General features: G+C 39.6%; 1 protein-coding gene across 1 annotated transcript; it reads left to right on the top strand.

Moving 5' to 3' along the window:
- The first annotated feature begins 6,981 nt into the window (after positions 1 to 6,981).
- On the top strand, positions 6,982 to 16,451 carry LOC6639574 (ras guanine nucleotide exchange factor P). Its single transcript, XM_047012103.1, has 6 exons — positions 6,982 to 7,596; positions 7,735 to 8,475; positions 8,815 to 8,929; positions 12,690 to 13,048; positions 13,978 to 14,382; positions 15,653 to 16,451. Exons 1-6 carry the CDS (start codon positions 7,369 to 7,371, stop codon positions 16,403 to 16,405), a joined length of 2,601 nt encoding a protein of 866 aa, XP_046868059.1. The 5' UTR covers positions 6,982 to 7,368; the 3' UTR covers positions 16,406 to 16,451.
- The last annotated feature ends 288 nt before the right edge of the window (positions 16,452 to 16,739 follow it).

Genomic DNA, 16,739 nt, shown 5'->3' with positions numbered 1-16,739 from the left:
AGGCTAGTAAGTTCATTCGAAAATCGATGGCTATATGTTGGGCTAGCGTCGTTTCGGCCAAGTTAATATACTTCATGAGACAAATGGTGGGAATGGAGCAAAGAACAGAAGAAGAAAAAAACACCCTTGCGTTGGCGGGAGTTCGGAGAGTTCCTACCCCACTAGATTCCTGCGTTGCGTGCGCAAGCTTTGTTTACGTTTTTTTCCTCTTGATTTTTTTTTTTTATTTTGGCTAAGTTTTTATGCAAAAACCGCAACAAACACGTGCATCGAACGGTCCTAGTGCGCAGGGAGAGAGCTGAGCGAGCACACACACACACTGAGAGAAAGAGAGAGAGCCAAAGTTTGTGGGATCTGACACAGAGCTCTCCCAGATTTAATCAATATGAAATGCGGGGGCGTCAGTGGTGTTGGTGGTGTGTGTTTACCTTTCCGGTTTGCCTTTGGGCTTATCGGTCACCTGGCATATGTCACAAGTTCACTGACCAATATCAATATGAGAAATCATTGAACAAAAAAAATCAAAATTCTTAGGAAATGTCGCTGAAATGTATGCTATGTTTTTTTCTTCTTTGGTTTTTTATAAAAATTCCTAGCCCGGATATCAATAAATTTCGGGGAAACCCCCAAGAGGAAGCTTGTCTCTCTTTCTTGCTCTCACTATCTTTCTCTTTTGTCGCTCTAGATTTTCGTTTTGGCCTGGCAGAGGCGCTCTCTGTTTTTGTTTGATTTCTGTTTTGTGCTCTAATTCGTAAGCAAAGTGTATTTAATCAAATTCTATGCGAAACAACGAATGAGAGAGGGAGAGCGAAAAACAGGATGACACACACGCACATAGCGAGAGCGAGAGAGAGAAAGTGAGTGCAAAATGCATCCCTCTCTCTTTTTTATGTAGCTGGCGTAATGACACTAAGTACGAGCGAAAAAGATTGAGTGGGGGAATCGAGGGGTCGACTATAGAAAGAGAAATAGAGAGAGAATGCAACATGCATACCTCTCTCTTGTTTGTTTTTTTTTTTTTTTTTGGTTTTTTGGCCAAAGCTTTCTCTCACGTCCATCAAATCGGGTCACATTGGATTCCCTAGTGCAGCACAACAGCAGCAGCAGCAGCAGGCTGAGCTGTTCTTTTGCCGTCTTTTGCCAGTTTTCTCTGCTTCTTTTTCCTTTCGTCGTGGTCGTTGGTCGTTCTCGTTGCCGTCGTAGTCGTCGTCGTCGGCAATAGGGTAGGGTAGGGATTTTGGGTGGGAGTGGTGGGGCCAGAATGGGAGGAAAGATGGAGGTTGATGGTGCCGTGCGGCATAGTGGGGACTTGGCTGGGGGTTTGGGGGTTGGTTAGGTATGGGTGCGCGCTGCCGTGTTGAGGCTTTCGGTGTATAAATGGTAGCATGCCAGTTGTATCACATTTCAGTCTACATCGGACTTTTGCGCGCGCTGCACACAACACGCTGCTGCCTAGCTGGCTGGGCGTCGGTATTAACCGTTAATAAATAAATGACATTTACATGGTATCAACTGGCAGAGGCAGAACAGAAGCAGCACCAATACAAATACGAAAAGCAGAGCACCAACCAGCGCTGTCGCCAATGTGTTGATCGTTACGCTCTTCGATTTTCATCAGAATAGCGAGAGCGGTTGTGTGTGAGAGAGAGAGAGAGAGAGCGCGTAAATGGACAAGAGCATTGCAAGAATTGCGAGAAGATTTTGCATGTGTGTGTGTGTTTGTGAACAGTTAGCTGGCCCGTCTGGGCTACAGTGAATCGTTTTCTTTTTTTTGTTGTTGTTTTTTCTTCTGTTCTTGGTAGTTCGAAAAGTAACGGAAATTTATGAAAAATTTTCGAACTTAAAAACCAAAAAAAAAAATTAACAGTGCAATTTCCGGCTAATGAAATTAGTAAGACAATTAATGAAATTAAAAAAACATTACAAAAATCCAAAAACAAATAAATTAAATTAAAATTACATTAAAAAATTTTGATTAAATTTTTAATCAACTGCAGGTAACTATATTTATTTAATATGCGTTAGTTATAATGGTATCTGACTATATCAAAATCTTAAGCAACTTTCAATTAACATTTTAGAATTTCTGATAATTTCTTTTATAGTCTTCTTATAAAAATTGTTTCATTGAAAGTTTATCAATTGTTGAACAACAAAGAAAATGAAAGATATATCTAAAAATCTTGATCTGTTTTGTGGGAAAATTTTTTAAAATAAAACTGTTTTTTTTTTTAATATTGACCATAAGATAAGAGAGAATATGGCAAGTCAAAAGCATTGAATATCAGCATAAAAATATTTAAGAATTTTTCAAAAAGATATTTCAACAAAACCAGTTAAAACTGATTTATTTCTACTAGTCGATCACTTGAAAAATTGTTGAAATCAAAATTGAAATGCCAAACATTTCAATGTTTGGAAAATATGATTTATTTTGTTGTTGCTTTTTTTTGCTTTTGTTGTAAATTAAAATTAAATTATTTGTGCATAAATAATGAAATGCATATGCATTTCAGCATTGATTTCAACTGGTAATAAAGTATTATTACAAGCCCCATTTTTTGCAGTCCAATATTTGCCCCAATTATTCAGAATCAACATCATTATTATGGTGGTGCCTCAGCCGCCTCTCGATTAAAATTCCAACAACAAAAAAATCTGCTGCATACATTCAGGGGCTGTCAATATTTTGCAAACGTTCAAGTGCTGCTGCGTTGCACATACGCAGTGTATGACGTGCAGAATGTCAGGAGTGGGTGTATTCTGTTGGTGCTGCTGCTGCTGTTGGTGGTAGTGTGTGCTGTTATGTGTATATGTGCCTGGAGCAAACATGAGCAGGATTGCCAGGATGGGTGGCGAGTGGGGGGATGGTGGCAGGCACTGTATAGAGGTCCTGGACGACTCTGGGCTGAACTATGCGCGGCAGCCAAAAGCTAAAAATGCGTTGTCGTCTCGGTCTGAGGCTGCTGTTTTTATTGATTTATATACAAACATACAACACATACACATATATTTACTATTACCATTACAACAGGGCGGCTGTTGCTCACACACACACACATACAAACAGTAGCAGCAGTAACAGCAACAACAGCAGCAGCAGCATCATCAGCATCTCGCCATTTACATTGCCTACACACACACACACACACACGCACACACACACAGGCTCACTCAACTTCCGTTTCCTTTTGGCAAGCAAAGAGAGCGAGCGCCAGCGTTGACAACTGGGAGAGAGACAGAGAGAGAGAGCACGAGTTTATGTGTGTGTGTGTTGGCCAGATTGCAATGGCTCAAAACTTATTTCACTTGGCTCATTTCATTTACAGTGTTTCAAACTACTTTTTTTTTTTTGGTTGGTTGAGGGGGGTGGGTCAATGCGGGGGGAGCTTGTGTTCCTTTACGCTGTTTTTTTTTTGCATTCATAACCCTTACCAGAAAAGCTCTGGTTCGGCTCTCGCTCTCTCACTTTACTTTACTTTACTTTGCTCTCTCTCTTCATTCTTGTCTGTGTCTGTGCTGTGTGTGACACTGTTAAGCTTTGACTCTCTTTTGAACTCGGGCCGGCATGTTTACATTGATTATGTTAACCCCCCTCACATGCTCACCATCTCTCATCTTCCTCCACCACTGCTACCATATTTGACTTTGCTAATAGAGTTGCTTACTTTGCTAATTTAATGCCCGTAAAGGGACATCATCATCATCATCATGATCATCATCGTCATTAACTTCATCATCATTATCACTCACCTCTCGTCATTTTGGTGCTGCCAATCAATAAAATACAAAAAAAAAAAATAAAACACAAAAAAAAATGTTGACTAGTTTTCAAGGCGGCGCTCCCTTTCAATTGTGTGTCTGTGTGGGTGTGAGACTTTGGCTTTTATTTCTTCTCTGTCTTTGCAAAAAAAATAAAACAGGAAAAAAAAGGTTTATTAATCAATAAACGCACAAGGCAAGCGCAAACTCAACTCATCAGAATCCTTAGGAGCAGAGGTTGCTGAAAAAGACATTTCCCTGAAGCCTCCGAAAATCTCACCCCACCACCACATGGCCATCTCTTATCAATCTTCTCTTATTTCACTCACTCAACCAATCTCTCTCTCACTCTCTCCCTCTCTCTCTCTCTCTATGTCTCTCTATCTCTCCCTCTCTCTCTTTTGCCTCTGTGTGTGCACATTTGTGGCTCATTAATGGTTTTGCATGTGGCCAAAATGCATGTGGTTATTCATTCAATGTATGCATGCGGTTTGTATATGTACACGTGTATGTGGTTGTGCCCCTTGTTACCAGGCTGTGTGTGTGTGTGTGTGTGTTGCGCTCGATAAGTTGAAGTGGCTGATGTGGCTGCTGTGCGTGAGTGCAAAACAAACATAAACATCATTTTGCGCATGGCCTCACTTCTTATGCACCTCCCCACACCAAACCCTTAGACACCTCTCTCTTTCACTCTACCCACCCATCATCTACACACACACACTTGCCACTTAACTGGCCTCATCATCATCATCAACATCATCAGCAGCAACAGCATCACGTTCAAATTTCCGCAAGTGGCAACCGCATGCTGCACTTTCTTGCCACAAACTTGATGGCACTGCCATATTTTCGGCCAATGATTGGAGCTCTTCCCATTACCATCAATGCCTGGCAAAATGGCTCAGTGTCAATTGGCATACGCACTCACATGCCAATCGGCATGACCTCAAATGAAATCAGTTTCCGTCTAGCCAAACAGCTTTTCCTACAGTTGAGTGATGTTTACATTAGATGGCCATGTTGAATGCCAATTTCGTGTTAGATTGTGGACATGGAGTTTTGTTCGCACATATATCAAGCGGTTCACAATTGGTTAATTTCATTATGTTGAAATCTAAAAGGAATCTTTAGGTAAATTTTGGCGATCAATCATTTTGGTCGAAAAACGTTCTTGAATATCGCAAAACTGAAATATAAAATATTCAATTGACGTTAAATATGCATCCCCCTGGAATGAGTCACTGTCTACAATTGGATTTTGAGTTTTCAACTCTAATATTACTCGCATCAATCTTTGAAAAAGGTCATGAAAGTTAGTTAACTTCAGCATAATCGAATTTCAAAACCATCAAGACAGAAAGATTAAAAATGAAAGCATTATAAAAACCATCAGGAGCGAAGTAAACAGGGCGGCGGCATGCCCCGCGCTCTTTTAACAGTGAAAATACGTTTGAATACTTTCTAAAATGTTTTTAAAATAGAAAATGTGAACTAATTCCAAATTTCGTTTGAATGAAACTCCGTTCATTTGGGCCCTTTTTTTTAGAGATTCTCCCTCGCGATGGACCATTCAGAGGGCTCTGCCAAGCCACTTCTGGTTTTAAATCCATTCAGCATTCCATTTTACTAATATCTTATGATTTTTATCTCCAAAATTAAAAATACTTTATGGAAAACACTCAAATTACAATCATAAGTTAAGATATTGTTTAGAAAGACAAGAATCCGGCCGCGATTAGATATTTGAGTGTCCTCAGAGTCAGCCTGATCTGTCCATGGGAGTCTTAAGCTTCTACTGTGTCGAGGGAATGATACAAGTACGCCGGATACGCCAAATTGTTAGAGTGAGTCAATCGTCTTCTAGTCTCTGAGAGACTTGATTGGGTTAATATGAATAAACTTGATTGATAACACAGGCCACCCAAAAGTATACTATAGAAAGTTCAAAACTGTTTTTCTACATTTGTAACAGATTTTAGAATTTCCTCGTAAAAAAATAGCTCTTGTTTGAACACATTACTAACGAACAATTTGTTAGATGCATAAGATTCCAATAATTCTTTAAAATTGAAAAGATGCAAATTCTTAGAATTCCTATAGCTTTTTGGTTCAAATTTTCCTCATTTAAGAACCATATTCAAAGTGTAAGATAGTATGCATTTTAACCAAGAAACGTTTCGTTGATATTTTGTAAATTTTGAATTTTGCAACACAATTCGAAATCCTGACTAACTACAGGGTCGTGATCAGCCCCCCCATATTAGTATAAGAGACTAGTTGAAGTTGAATTTTCATGACCTCAAAAATGACGGCCTGTGTAATTGATTTTCTAACCATTAAATGTTGGAAAATTTTAATTAAGTATAAAGAATAAAAAAATAAATATTTTGTTAAATTTTTCGCCCAGTTTTAAACGCAGAACTCTGTGCGGAAACATGGCTAAATTGGCAGACTTGAGGCATCTAATGGCTACACCTGTTGAATTCTACTGTTGAATTGCTTCTCTTGCCACATATTCCACTTTATAACAATACTTTAGAACTTTTTTTTTGTTATTATTATTTATTTAAATGTTTGAAATAATATTTTTTCGGAAATTCTAAAATAGTTTCAATGAGATAATGCTCACAAGTGTCACATAAAGTTGAGTAAAATTTTTTAAATATTTTGTAAAGAAAAAGAGAAAAATATTTTGCTGATTTAACGCTTTAAAACAAATTGATGACAATGACAGGCATTTTATTGCTGACTGAATTTTATTTGAATAATTTATTTGCGGTTTGCTGGCTTGGCAAAAAAAAAAAAAGGAATACAATAAAGAACAAGTACTGCAAACGCAACAATGCCATTGCCTACTTTTGTGGGCATGCCAATTTTTGGTGTTTGTTTCATGGCAATTCACACCTCCTGCTGGACGTACAATTGTCGTTGGCCTATAAGGCATAAAATGTTATTGACTTGAATGTTAATTGAATTGTCTAGATGTGACATAGAGACATAGAGATAGAGAGAGAGAGAGAGAGTCCATACAGGACACACAATCACCAGGATTACCAATTTGATAATAAAGCAACTTTTTTCTCTTTTATTCTCTTCCCCCCCTCCTTTTCTATTCCCTCTTTTTTGTATTTTTAGGCAAAAAAATAAAGAAGAAAAACTGCTAAAGTGGCAAAGAAAAGAACAAAACGAAATTCATACACACACACACACTAACACACACTTAAACGCGGACACAGACAAAAAAAAAATCGTGGAATAAATAAAAGGCAACCAAGCGCATGGTGACCAGACAAGGACACATCACAACAACAACAACAGCAAAAGGAAAACCCATAGGCTAGTGTGAATAGGAATCGAACATAACAGGGTTGCCCCCGGCTAGGATAAGGCGCTTCGGTTGGTTGGCAGGAAAATCAATAATAGACATATGTAAGAGGATATCGGCACAAGGAGCACAAAACAAAAAAAAAAAAAAATCCACCAAAACAACAACAACAACAGCAGCAACAAAAATAAAGGAAGAAGACGCCACGGCCAAGGAATGGGTCACTTAACTTTCTTAGCAAAGGTTTGAGCATTGCCCAACCATAGCAGCAGTGAGTAGTCATGTCGGACAGATATCCAGGAGCGGGAGCAGGTTATTACGAGCATCAACAGGAATCGGCTTCGGCAACGGCCATGTCACATCATTACCCACCGCAGCCATATAGAACGGCCGGCTATGGCTATCCACATCATCCACAACATCCTGGCTATGGTCAAGGGTATGGTTATGGCTCATATATGTCCAGCTATTATCGTTATGCTCCATATGCCTCGCCACACTATAGTCAAACGCCGCCACCGCCGCCGCCACCACCACCACCACCACCACCGCCCCATCATCTTCATCATCACCATCACCATCAGCAGCAGCAACATCATGCCCAACACCATCATCTTCATCAACAACAACAACAACAACAGCAACATCATCATCAGGGAATGTTTACGCCCGCTGGCCAGCAATTGATACCCTCCAGTGTCCTGCATTACCCGCCCAGGAATCAGCCACAGCCTCAGTCGCAGCAGCAGCTTCAACTTCATCATCAGTCCAGCTATCAACAACAGCAACAACAACAACAACAACAATTACCCACCAGCAACCACTATGAAACGCCAGCAACTTCACTTTTCTGTGCTTCCTCAGCCCCATCGCCATCGCCATCTCCCTCACCGTATGCCCAATCGAGAGGCTTTAGCTCATATCATCCTCCTGCCGGACGTTCCAGTACCCCAGCCCCAAATCGAACAGTTTTGCCGCCCAACTACTTGGAACCTCTACGTAACTATGCTGAGCAACATCATACGGCTCAGTTGGCTCGTTCCACACCCAAATTGGATGAATCTCATTTGGCCATGAACATAAATGATCTGCCCGCCGAGGCCGGACAAGAAACGGCAACGGCAGCCTCATCTCCGCCCCAAAGGCTACTCACATCGCCGCCATTGATCAGTGCCACAGGCACGGATAGTGGCATCAGTAATTGCAGCACACGGGCCAGAAGTGATAGTAGTCAGAGTACACCAGTCTATAGCGGTGAATATCCTGTCAATATGTCTGTGGAATCGGCCTCGTGTGTGTCTTATCATTGTCCAGCCGATGGCAGAGAATACGAGGAAGAACAGCAGCAGCAGCAGCAACAGCAGCAACAACAAGATCAACAGCAACAGCCGCCACAACATCAACAATACCAGCAACAGCAGCGGCCAGATGAACAGCAGCAACAGCAACAACATGAGCAGCAAGAACATCAGCAACAGGAGCAACATGAAGAACAACAACAGTCACATCAGCAGCAGCAGCAGCAACAACAGGAGCAACAGCAACAACAACAGTCGCATCATCAGCAGCAGCAGCAACAACAGGAGCAACAGCAGCAGCAACTGCAACAACAACAGGAGCAACAGCAACAGCAACAGCAGCAGCATCAGCAGCAACAACAGGAGCAGCAGCAGCAGCAACAACAGGAGCAACAGCAACAGCAGCAACAACAGCAGCAGCAACAACAGCCGCAGGAACAGCAGCAACATCAGCAAGAACAGCAAAAAGACCAAGAGCAATCGAAAGTCGAGTCTTTGGAAAAGGAAGAGATAGCAGCAGCACCTCCATCTCTCAATATTCTTGGTAAGTTGGTAGCTCTTTCTCAATTTATTTTACACTCTATTGAATTTGCAATTATGCAAAGGGCGATCGGAGAGGTGGTCGCGGGGGGGAAAAGGAGGCTTATGAAATTTATGCAAACATATGTCAGAGTGGATTATGTAACAAGTCGCTAAAATTAACAAGGGAACATACACCAAATACAGTGGTACAAAAGTGTTTTCAAGTTGGAAATTCCAAAAATGATAGAGATATACCTATGTATGTTACTTGATTCAGAACTATATTAGAAAATTCTTAATTTTAGATAAGTTTACTTGATAGTCTCAAACATAACCTTTATGGACAAGATCTCTGCCCACAAAGCCCATTAAACACAAATCTAACTGGCTGAACTTAAGGTTAAGGCGACTGTGCTCCTGTGAATACAAAATAATCCTCAAAGCAAACATTAACTATAATTATAGACAATTTTTGACGTACAAGCAATGTATGCATTTCCAGTCCATTGCATACTTTAGCGACCAAAGTTCCCACTAGACTTAACGATAATTGATCAAAACTAAACCACTGTGCGTTCTTGACTTCTGATTCCCGTTTCCTGATTCTGCATGCAAATTAATGCAGAGTAAGAAAGCAAGAAAAAAAAAAAACAAAAAAGAAACAACCAACAAGCAACTGTCCATTTGCGTTGCCGTCAACGTTGTCAGAGCTTGAGGGCTGCCTGCCTCTGCCTGACTTGTCATGCGAATGTCCGTTAGATTTTTAAGCTTCTCCAATCCTCTCTCTTTCTCGCTCTCTAGCGAAACACTCAACCAATCAGCGTTGGTTAACAAGTGAAATTCTTCCGTTAGTTCCTGTCAAGCGTTGGCTTGCTCCAAGAAGAGATATCGGTGTGAGTAGGTGGTGGGTACAGTGGGGAGTGAGGGGTTGGGGGTCGGTGTGTTTCGGCGCTAAATCGTAAATGGGTTGCACAACGACAAAAAGAAAGAAACAGAGAGTGAGAGAGTGAGCGGACAAGAGAGAACAAGTGACAAAGTGGGAGGACATGGGAGAGAGAGAAAGGTGTCAAGCCTACGTCATGGGGCTTTAAAGAACTTCAAAAATTAGCTGTCTATTTAGGCACGCGACAGAGTCAGCTAGGTTTTAACTCTTGATGAGACGAAAGTCGCTTGCCACTTGACGTCGCAAGGGGAAGGGGAAAGGGAACGTGTGTGCAAATCAATAAGTTAACTTTTCCAATGTTGGCCAGGTGCAAAAAAAAAAAAAATGAAGAAGAGGTGGCCCTTAGGACCACCCACTCACAATCCGGACATATGTCAATTTTTCTTCTTTTTTTGCTCTCTAAATATTTCGTAATGCAAACGAACCTCCAGTTGAGTCTGTGTGTGTGTGTGTGTGTGTGTGTGTGTGGGGAGAGTGTGTTTAGAGCTTCAATGTTATCAATGGACGTTTGACTTACACACACACAAACACACACACACTCTTCAATTCATACATATTCATCAAGGGGTGTTTGCTATTTTGTCTCTCGGTGTATGCGTAAAATGTCATCATACAGGCCAGGCCAACATGTAAATGAACTTTACAGTGTAATATGGTGGTGGTTGTTGTTGTTGTTGTTGTACACTGCACACACACACAGCGACAAATGGCGACACCCTAAGGCAAAACACAAAAAAAAAAGTAAAATCAATGTCCGTTATGTCAAATAAATTGACGTAAAAAACGCAAACTCACACCCTCAGACCCAGCACACAGACACACACACACACACACAGGGTCGGACTTTGGCAAAAATGTTAAACTTTTTCATATTAAACTTGTGTGCAATTAAAGACTTTTTCGAATTGTAATCAATAAACTTTCTAAAACTACATTAGTTTATACAAATTACATTATCTCTGATGATTCTTATACATATAGAGCTCTCAATTTTTGAACAAATTGAAAAACTTTACAAGTATGAGTGGTTTAAAAATCAAAAAAAAATCAAAAAGTATTGAGTCAAAGTTTTTTGGTTCAGATATATAGTCGAGAAATCTAAAGTTAAAGTAGTGAAAAACCTATCCAAAAACTTGGTCAAACGATTTGGTTTATGATACATTATATTGGGTCTAGTTTTTTGAAAAAATTTCAAAATTTATTTTTTTTATGACTATATTATAAACACATGTAAGGTGACATAACTTGTTAACAATATATTTTAAAATGTTGTCCCCTTTTAATCTGAATCTAAAGTTCATTGAAATACTTTTACCTTACCTTATCATTACCTTTTTGGAAACTGATCTTTAGTTTTTATTAAATTTTATAAGAAACATTTAACAAAATAATTATTTAATAATAAAAAAAATGATTAGCAAATTAACTTCCTAAAATCAAGAAATCAACTTCTAAAAATTAAAACTGAATTTTTGTTTCATATAAACTAAAAAGAAAGAATTTTTGTAGCATTTAAAAATTCAATTCAATTCAATTCAATTTACAATGGGAGATTCAGCAATCACACATAATAACCACCAATAATAGAAGTCCTTCATCCTTAAAAACTAGCAATAATGTGTATTGAGACAGTTCTGTGTTAGGAAGAATAACTTTTCAAAATTGTGTCGTATGTGCCAGGGCGTTCTAAAGCTATTTACACTCACACTTTCATACTTATATGAAAAGTCATAAAGCAAAGTTATAAAGTTGACTTGAGCTTTTAGGTAAACTAGCACATCAATAATGATATTGAAGGGGGCGTGGTGGAAATAAAACATATAAGTTTTCATTCAAATATTCTGTAAAAATCACCAGCATTTCTTTTTTTTATTTGGTTACCTGAGCTCAGACTTTCAAAAGAAGCTCACGGAGCCTTCTTTGGCAAAAGTAGCATATGTTGCATACACTTTGCTAAGAGGATAGTTTCGTTTTTTTCGTTTTTACTTGACAATTTATTACAGACAGAACATTAATTTGGCAATTGATGAGTTGGGAGATGTTTCATTTTCTCCTCCTCTTATCCGCCTTTGCCTTACCTTCGCATCGTCATAATTGATTTATTGCCGCGCAAATTGCCAAGAGCAGTAAATGCAATACATGAAAATTGCAGGCAAGCAGCCGACCAACCAACCAACCAACCAACGAAACACCAACAACAAAATATATAAAACAAATACGTAAACAGTCGCATGCGCTGAAAAGCATGCCATGAATTTTTGGTTTCTTTGTTGTTGTCATGCTGCTCACGCAAACTTGGACACACAGACAAGGAGACACAAACACACACACACAAACAAATACACAGAGGGGGAAATACACGTTCAACAAGTGCATGACTCTCACAATACCATGCTCTCTCTCTCTCTATATATATATATATTTATATATATTTATATACATATATCTCTCTTTGTCGCTGTCTGTCTGACTGTCTGCTCTCTACCTTTCTCCCTCCCTCTCTCTCTCTCTCTCTCTCAGTCAGTTGGTTTGTCTGATAAGCGGGTGCAAAAAAAATTATATAGAAACGAAAGCCCTTATGCCTGTCCTGGCCTAGCCTGGGCTCAGCTATGCTTTTTAACCCTTGATTGCCTTTTGCACGCATGACAAAATAATTAGAAAGACCCCAAAAAATCAAAAAACCAAAAATAAATAAGCCCCAAAAATAATGCATGGGGGAGGCCCGAAAAGATAATGATGATAACGATGATGATAATGATGAAGAAGCGTTAAATCTTTTTTTTTTTTGCTTCTGGTGTTTATCTTTATTGATTTTGTTGCCTGTTTGCTTATTTTCCAGATGACATAAGCGACTCAGCTGCGAAGTCAGCGCCAATAGCAGATACAGTCTTACCATTGGAGGCTCCAGCTCCAGCTCCATCGGCATCGGCATCGGTTTCAACAGCAGCAACAGCAGCAGGGGAAGCAGAAGAAGCAGCAGCAGTAGCAGCAGATCCAGTTACGGCAACAGCATCTGACCAGTCCCAGTCCAGCCTTGATAAGACCGATGTAACGGATGTGGAAATCAATTTGACGAAACCCCACAAGGAGACGGCATCTATAGCAGTTACAGAGACGCCGCCGCAGGATGCTGACAAGTCGCCCACATCTAATCTAATAATAAGCGAACATGCCGAGACAGAGCTGGAATTAGAGGGGGTAAGAGAAATGAAATTACACACACACACACACACACACACACACACACACACACACACACACACACACACACACACACAGACACTGTAAATACGAATGAGAATGAGCAGAGAAAGCAAAGAGAGCAAAACTGCAGCAACATCATCCCGGCTGCTGATTATGAACCAAGCTTCGAGCATAAATTAGGCCAAACGTAAACGAAAAACGAGCAAAAAAGCCTGATAATGACACAGACTCCAACCCATCAGACCCTGAACACCCTCGTAACCCCCCGCTCAATCACACATTCCCCCGCCCAAGGCCCTACAATGTGTCAGATCCAAAATCCTTTACGCAGAAATAAGCAAGCAAAAACAGGCAAGAGAAAGACCAAAAGCAAAAATGCGTTTAGCTCCATCGACCGGCTTTCTAGGCAGCAGCAGCAGCAGCAACAACAACAGAGACAGAGAGACACACACTCAAAGAGAGAGAGAGAAAGAGGGAGAAAGAGCTTCAAAAAGCTCATCACTAGAGAAAGACAGAGAAAGAGAGTGAAAGAACAGCAATTGCTTTTAGCCGGAAACCATTTTACAGGGTGTCCAAAAAACGGAAAAAAAAAATAAAATGTTAAGAAACATTTATGTAGGTGGCTTTTGGAGACCGGAACGGAACGAGTGGGCGGGGGGTGGACTTGCGGGAACTTGGCAGCCTATTGATTTTTGGGGGCGCTTACGTTGAACTTCACCCGGCTGGCAGTTGCTTCTGCCTTTCTGAATGGGGAGAAGGCTCCTTTATGGGGTTGCCTGGTAACATGAGCGCCTGGGTTTGACTGGGTGCCACTTGAGCAGAAGCAACTGTATGTGTATATGTATGTGTGTGTGTGTGTTTCTGTTTTTTTTTATATTTTGCTCCTCTAAAACTAAATCGATTTTATGTTTTTTTGCTTTTAGCCAACGTCAAACTGGAGTCCCTCACACCGACGACCATTGACTCCACCCGTGCCACAGAATTCGCCTGTGGGCTATGGCCAATCTACAGCAGCGCTGACGAATCCTTTGAATCCTTTAATGCAATTGCAGCAGCAGCAACATTTAGCTATAAATAATAGCAGCCACAGTCATAGCCATGGCCAACACGGCAACAGCAACACCTCAAAGCGTAATGCCAAGCATCGAAGTGGCATTGGCAACAACAACAACACCAGCAACAACAACAGCGGCAACACCAACAATAATCGCATCATTGAATGTGATCTAATACCGAGCAAGAAATCAAAACGTAAAACAAGCAAAAAGGAAAACTCAGTCCATGAGCAATCGGAAAACGTTGAAAATTCAGTGAGAGAGCAAATAAGGGTAAGTAAATTTTACAATCTGTGTGGAAAGTATTCTCTTATTGCTTCCAAAACTCTCCCCAAAAAACCCCCAACGATTGTTGCCTAACAAGTCATTAAGAAATAATACTATAAAAGACAATTTTATTAAAAACTTTACAACGCCAAATCTTTAAAAGTTTTTTGTGAACTGAAATAATAGATAAAGAAATGACAGAAAGCGTTTTTTTTAAATCTCAAAAACTTTTGTGAAAATAATAAGGCTCTATACCTTGATCCTTTCTGCAAACATTTTTAAAAACAAAGTTCTTTAACATCATAATATAAATACATAAAACTTGCAGTCCTCGGTAGATGAGTTGTCCAAGTGGCCTAGTCATAGTCATCCGGGTTCGAATCCCAGGCTAGTGTATGGATGTAGTTTTCGTCTAAGCCGAAGGCCTTAGTTGTTGCCAGTGCTTGTAAAATATAGTTAGGTTGATAGTTTACAACTATATCCTATACTTTAATACAATACAATACAAAACCATTTTCAAGATTTTCCTGTTAAAATTTATATTCCATTCCATTCGAATGCATTTGCTAGAGGTGATTATCTTTTGATTGTGAATCTGGGGATGTTAAATAGATGGAAATTACCTCCGTAAAGTATTAAAATATTATAAAGAACTTTCGCACATCTTTTGAACAGATTGTTTTTGAAGCAATGAAGCACTCCATTATATTCGATAGTTTTGTCTATCAATGAAACTTATCAACCATCAATATTGTAAACACTGATTGAGATTTTCTTCCTCTTTTTGATATAAACATTTCAACTACACTTATTAATTTCAAAGACAGTACCTTTGAATTGTTTTTAAAAGTTCTTTAAATGCTAATGATAGTTTTGCCGATTGTTTACGCCATTTTATAATATACATATTAGGGGAGTGTCCAAAAAAGAAATCAAGATTTTTGGCTCAGTTTTTTTCAGTAGTTTTCAATAAAAGCATTTTGTTAGTGTTAGAATTGATCCAAATTCCAAGACCTAAAGAGATTGAAAAACTCAAAAATTATTAAAAATTATTGATTTCTTCCCGCCTTCCCCACCTGAATTCCCTAGATGGGTCCATTCTGTTCTGTTCTACATCGAAATTCATTAAATACATATACCTAGAAGTGATAAGTAAAACTATCGAACTAAGCCTAGTCATTTAAAGTTGTTTAAAAAATCAAAAAGCAAGGCACTACTGAGACATTTTAGGTCCGATTTTAATAAAATATTTGTCAATAATTTTTGTTTGTTTTAGGACATAAAGCCGTTGCCTGGTTTTCTTCAAGCATTTGGCTCCACCGAAATTGGACGTTTCTCGGAAAGATTTCTGCAGACAACGGAAAACTTTGTAGAACATTTGGCTGAGGAATATGCAGCATTTGCTGCAGCAGCTGCCGCCAACAGTAGTCACAATGCATCAACGTCCTATAACTATAACTATGAGACATCTTCATCCGCATCAGCGTCAGCATCGTCTTCGGTAACGGCAGCGGCCGCAGCAGCAGCAGCAGCAGCGGCGGCAGCAGCAGCAACGGCAGCAGCAATAACTCCACCGCCGGCATCACTGCCACCGCCTTCACATTCTTCTTCGTCTGCTTCTGCCTCATCCTCATCATCATCGTCGTCGTCCCAAGCCCAAAGCTATTATCACCACTATGAAGAGCACAACAACAACAACAACAACAACCATAACAATCATCATCCTCATCATCATCTTCATCCACATAGCAGCATTAGCAACAACAACTATTATAGCCATCATCCAATGATGACTGGTAGAAATCCAAGAATGCGTAGTGGCTATGGTGGTTATGGTATTTACGGTGGGGCTGGTGGTGGTGGCGTTGGTGGTGCTGGTCCAAGTATGGGTTACGGCGGTGGCTATGGATATCAATATCAAATGCCCGACTACATGGCGTATGAGCGATATGCTGGCGCCTATGCCACTGGACCCGGACGTAATCGTCATCACTATCGCCATGGGGAAATACGTTGCAATGGCTATTAAAAACAAAACAAAAAAGAGTCTAAACAAAATCGAAAGCAAAAACAAAATAAGAAACCATATACTAAATATATATATATATGTATACATACAAACTAGTTATGTATTTAGAGTTGTTGTTGTCATTTCAAAACAAAACCAAAAACAAGAAAAAACAAAATATAAGAAAATTCTCTGTGTGTGCCTTTTTCGGTCAACAAAATGCAACAAAAAAAAAAAAAACAAAAACAAATGATTTACCAACACAACAAAAACAAAACACAAAGCCAAAATATTGTTAGAAATGCAAGTTGCATGTAAATTGAAAAAAACAAAAACCATAATGTTTATTAATTAA

Source organism: Drosophila willistoni (assembly GCF_018902025.1).
Source record: "Drosophila willistoni isolate 14030-0811.24 chromosome XR unlocalized genomic scaffold, UCI_dwil_1.1 Seg144, whole genome shotgun sequence".
Classification (NCBI taxonomy): domain Eukaryota; kingdom Metazoa; phylum Arthropoda; class Insecta; order Diptera; family Drosophilidae; genus Drosophila; species Drosophila willistoni.
The sequence above is the reverse complement of the archived record's forward strand: the minus strand, read 5'-3'. Positions and strand labels throughout refer to the sequence as shown.

Coding starts and splice junctions, on each gene's coding strand:
- LOC6639574 (XM_047012103.1), top strand. CDS start 7,369: ATGTCGGACAGATATCCAGGAGCGGGAGCAGGTTATTACGAGCATCAA. Junction 7,597..7,734: donor CCTCGCCACACTATAGTCAA/ACGCCGCCACCG, acceptor CAACAGCAACAT/CATCATCAGGGAATGTTTAC. Junction 14,383..15,652: donor CAGTGAGAGAGCAAATAAGG/GTAAGTAAATTT, acceptor TGTTTGTTTTAG/GACATAAAGCCGTTGCCTGG.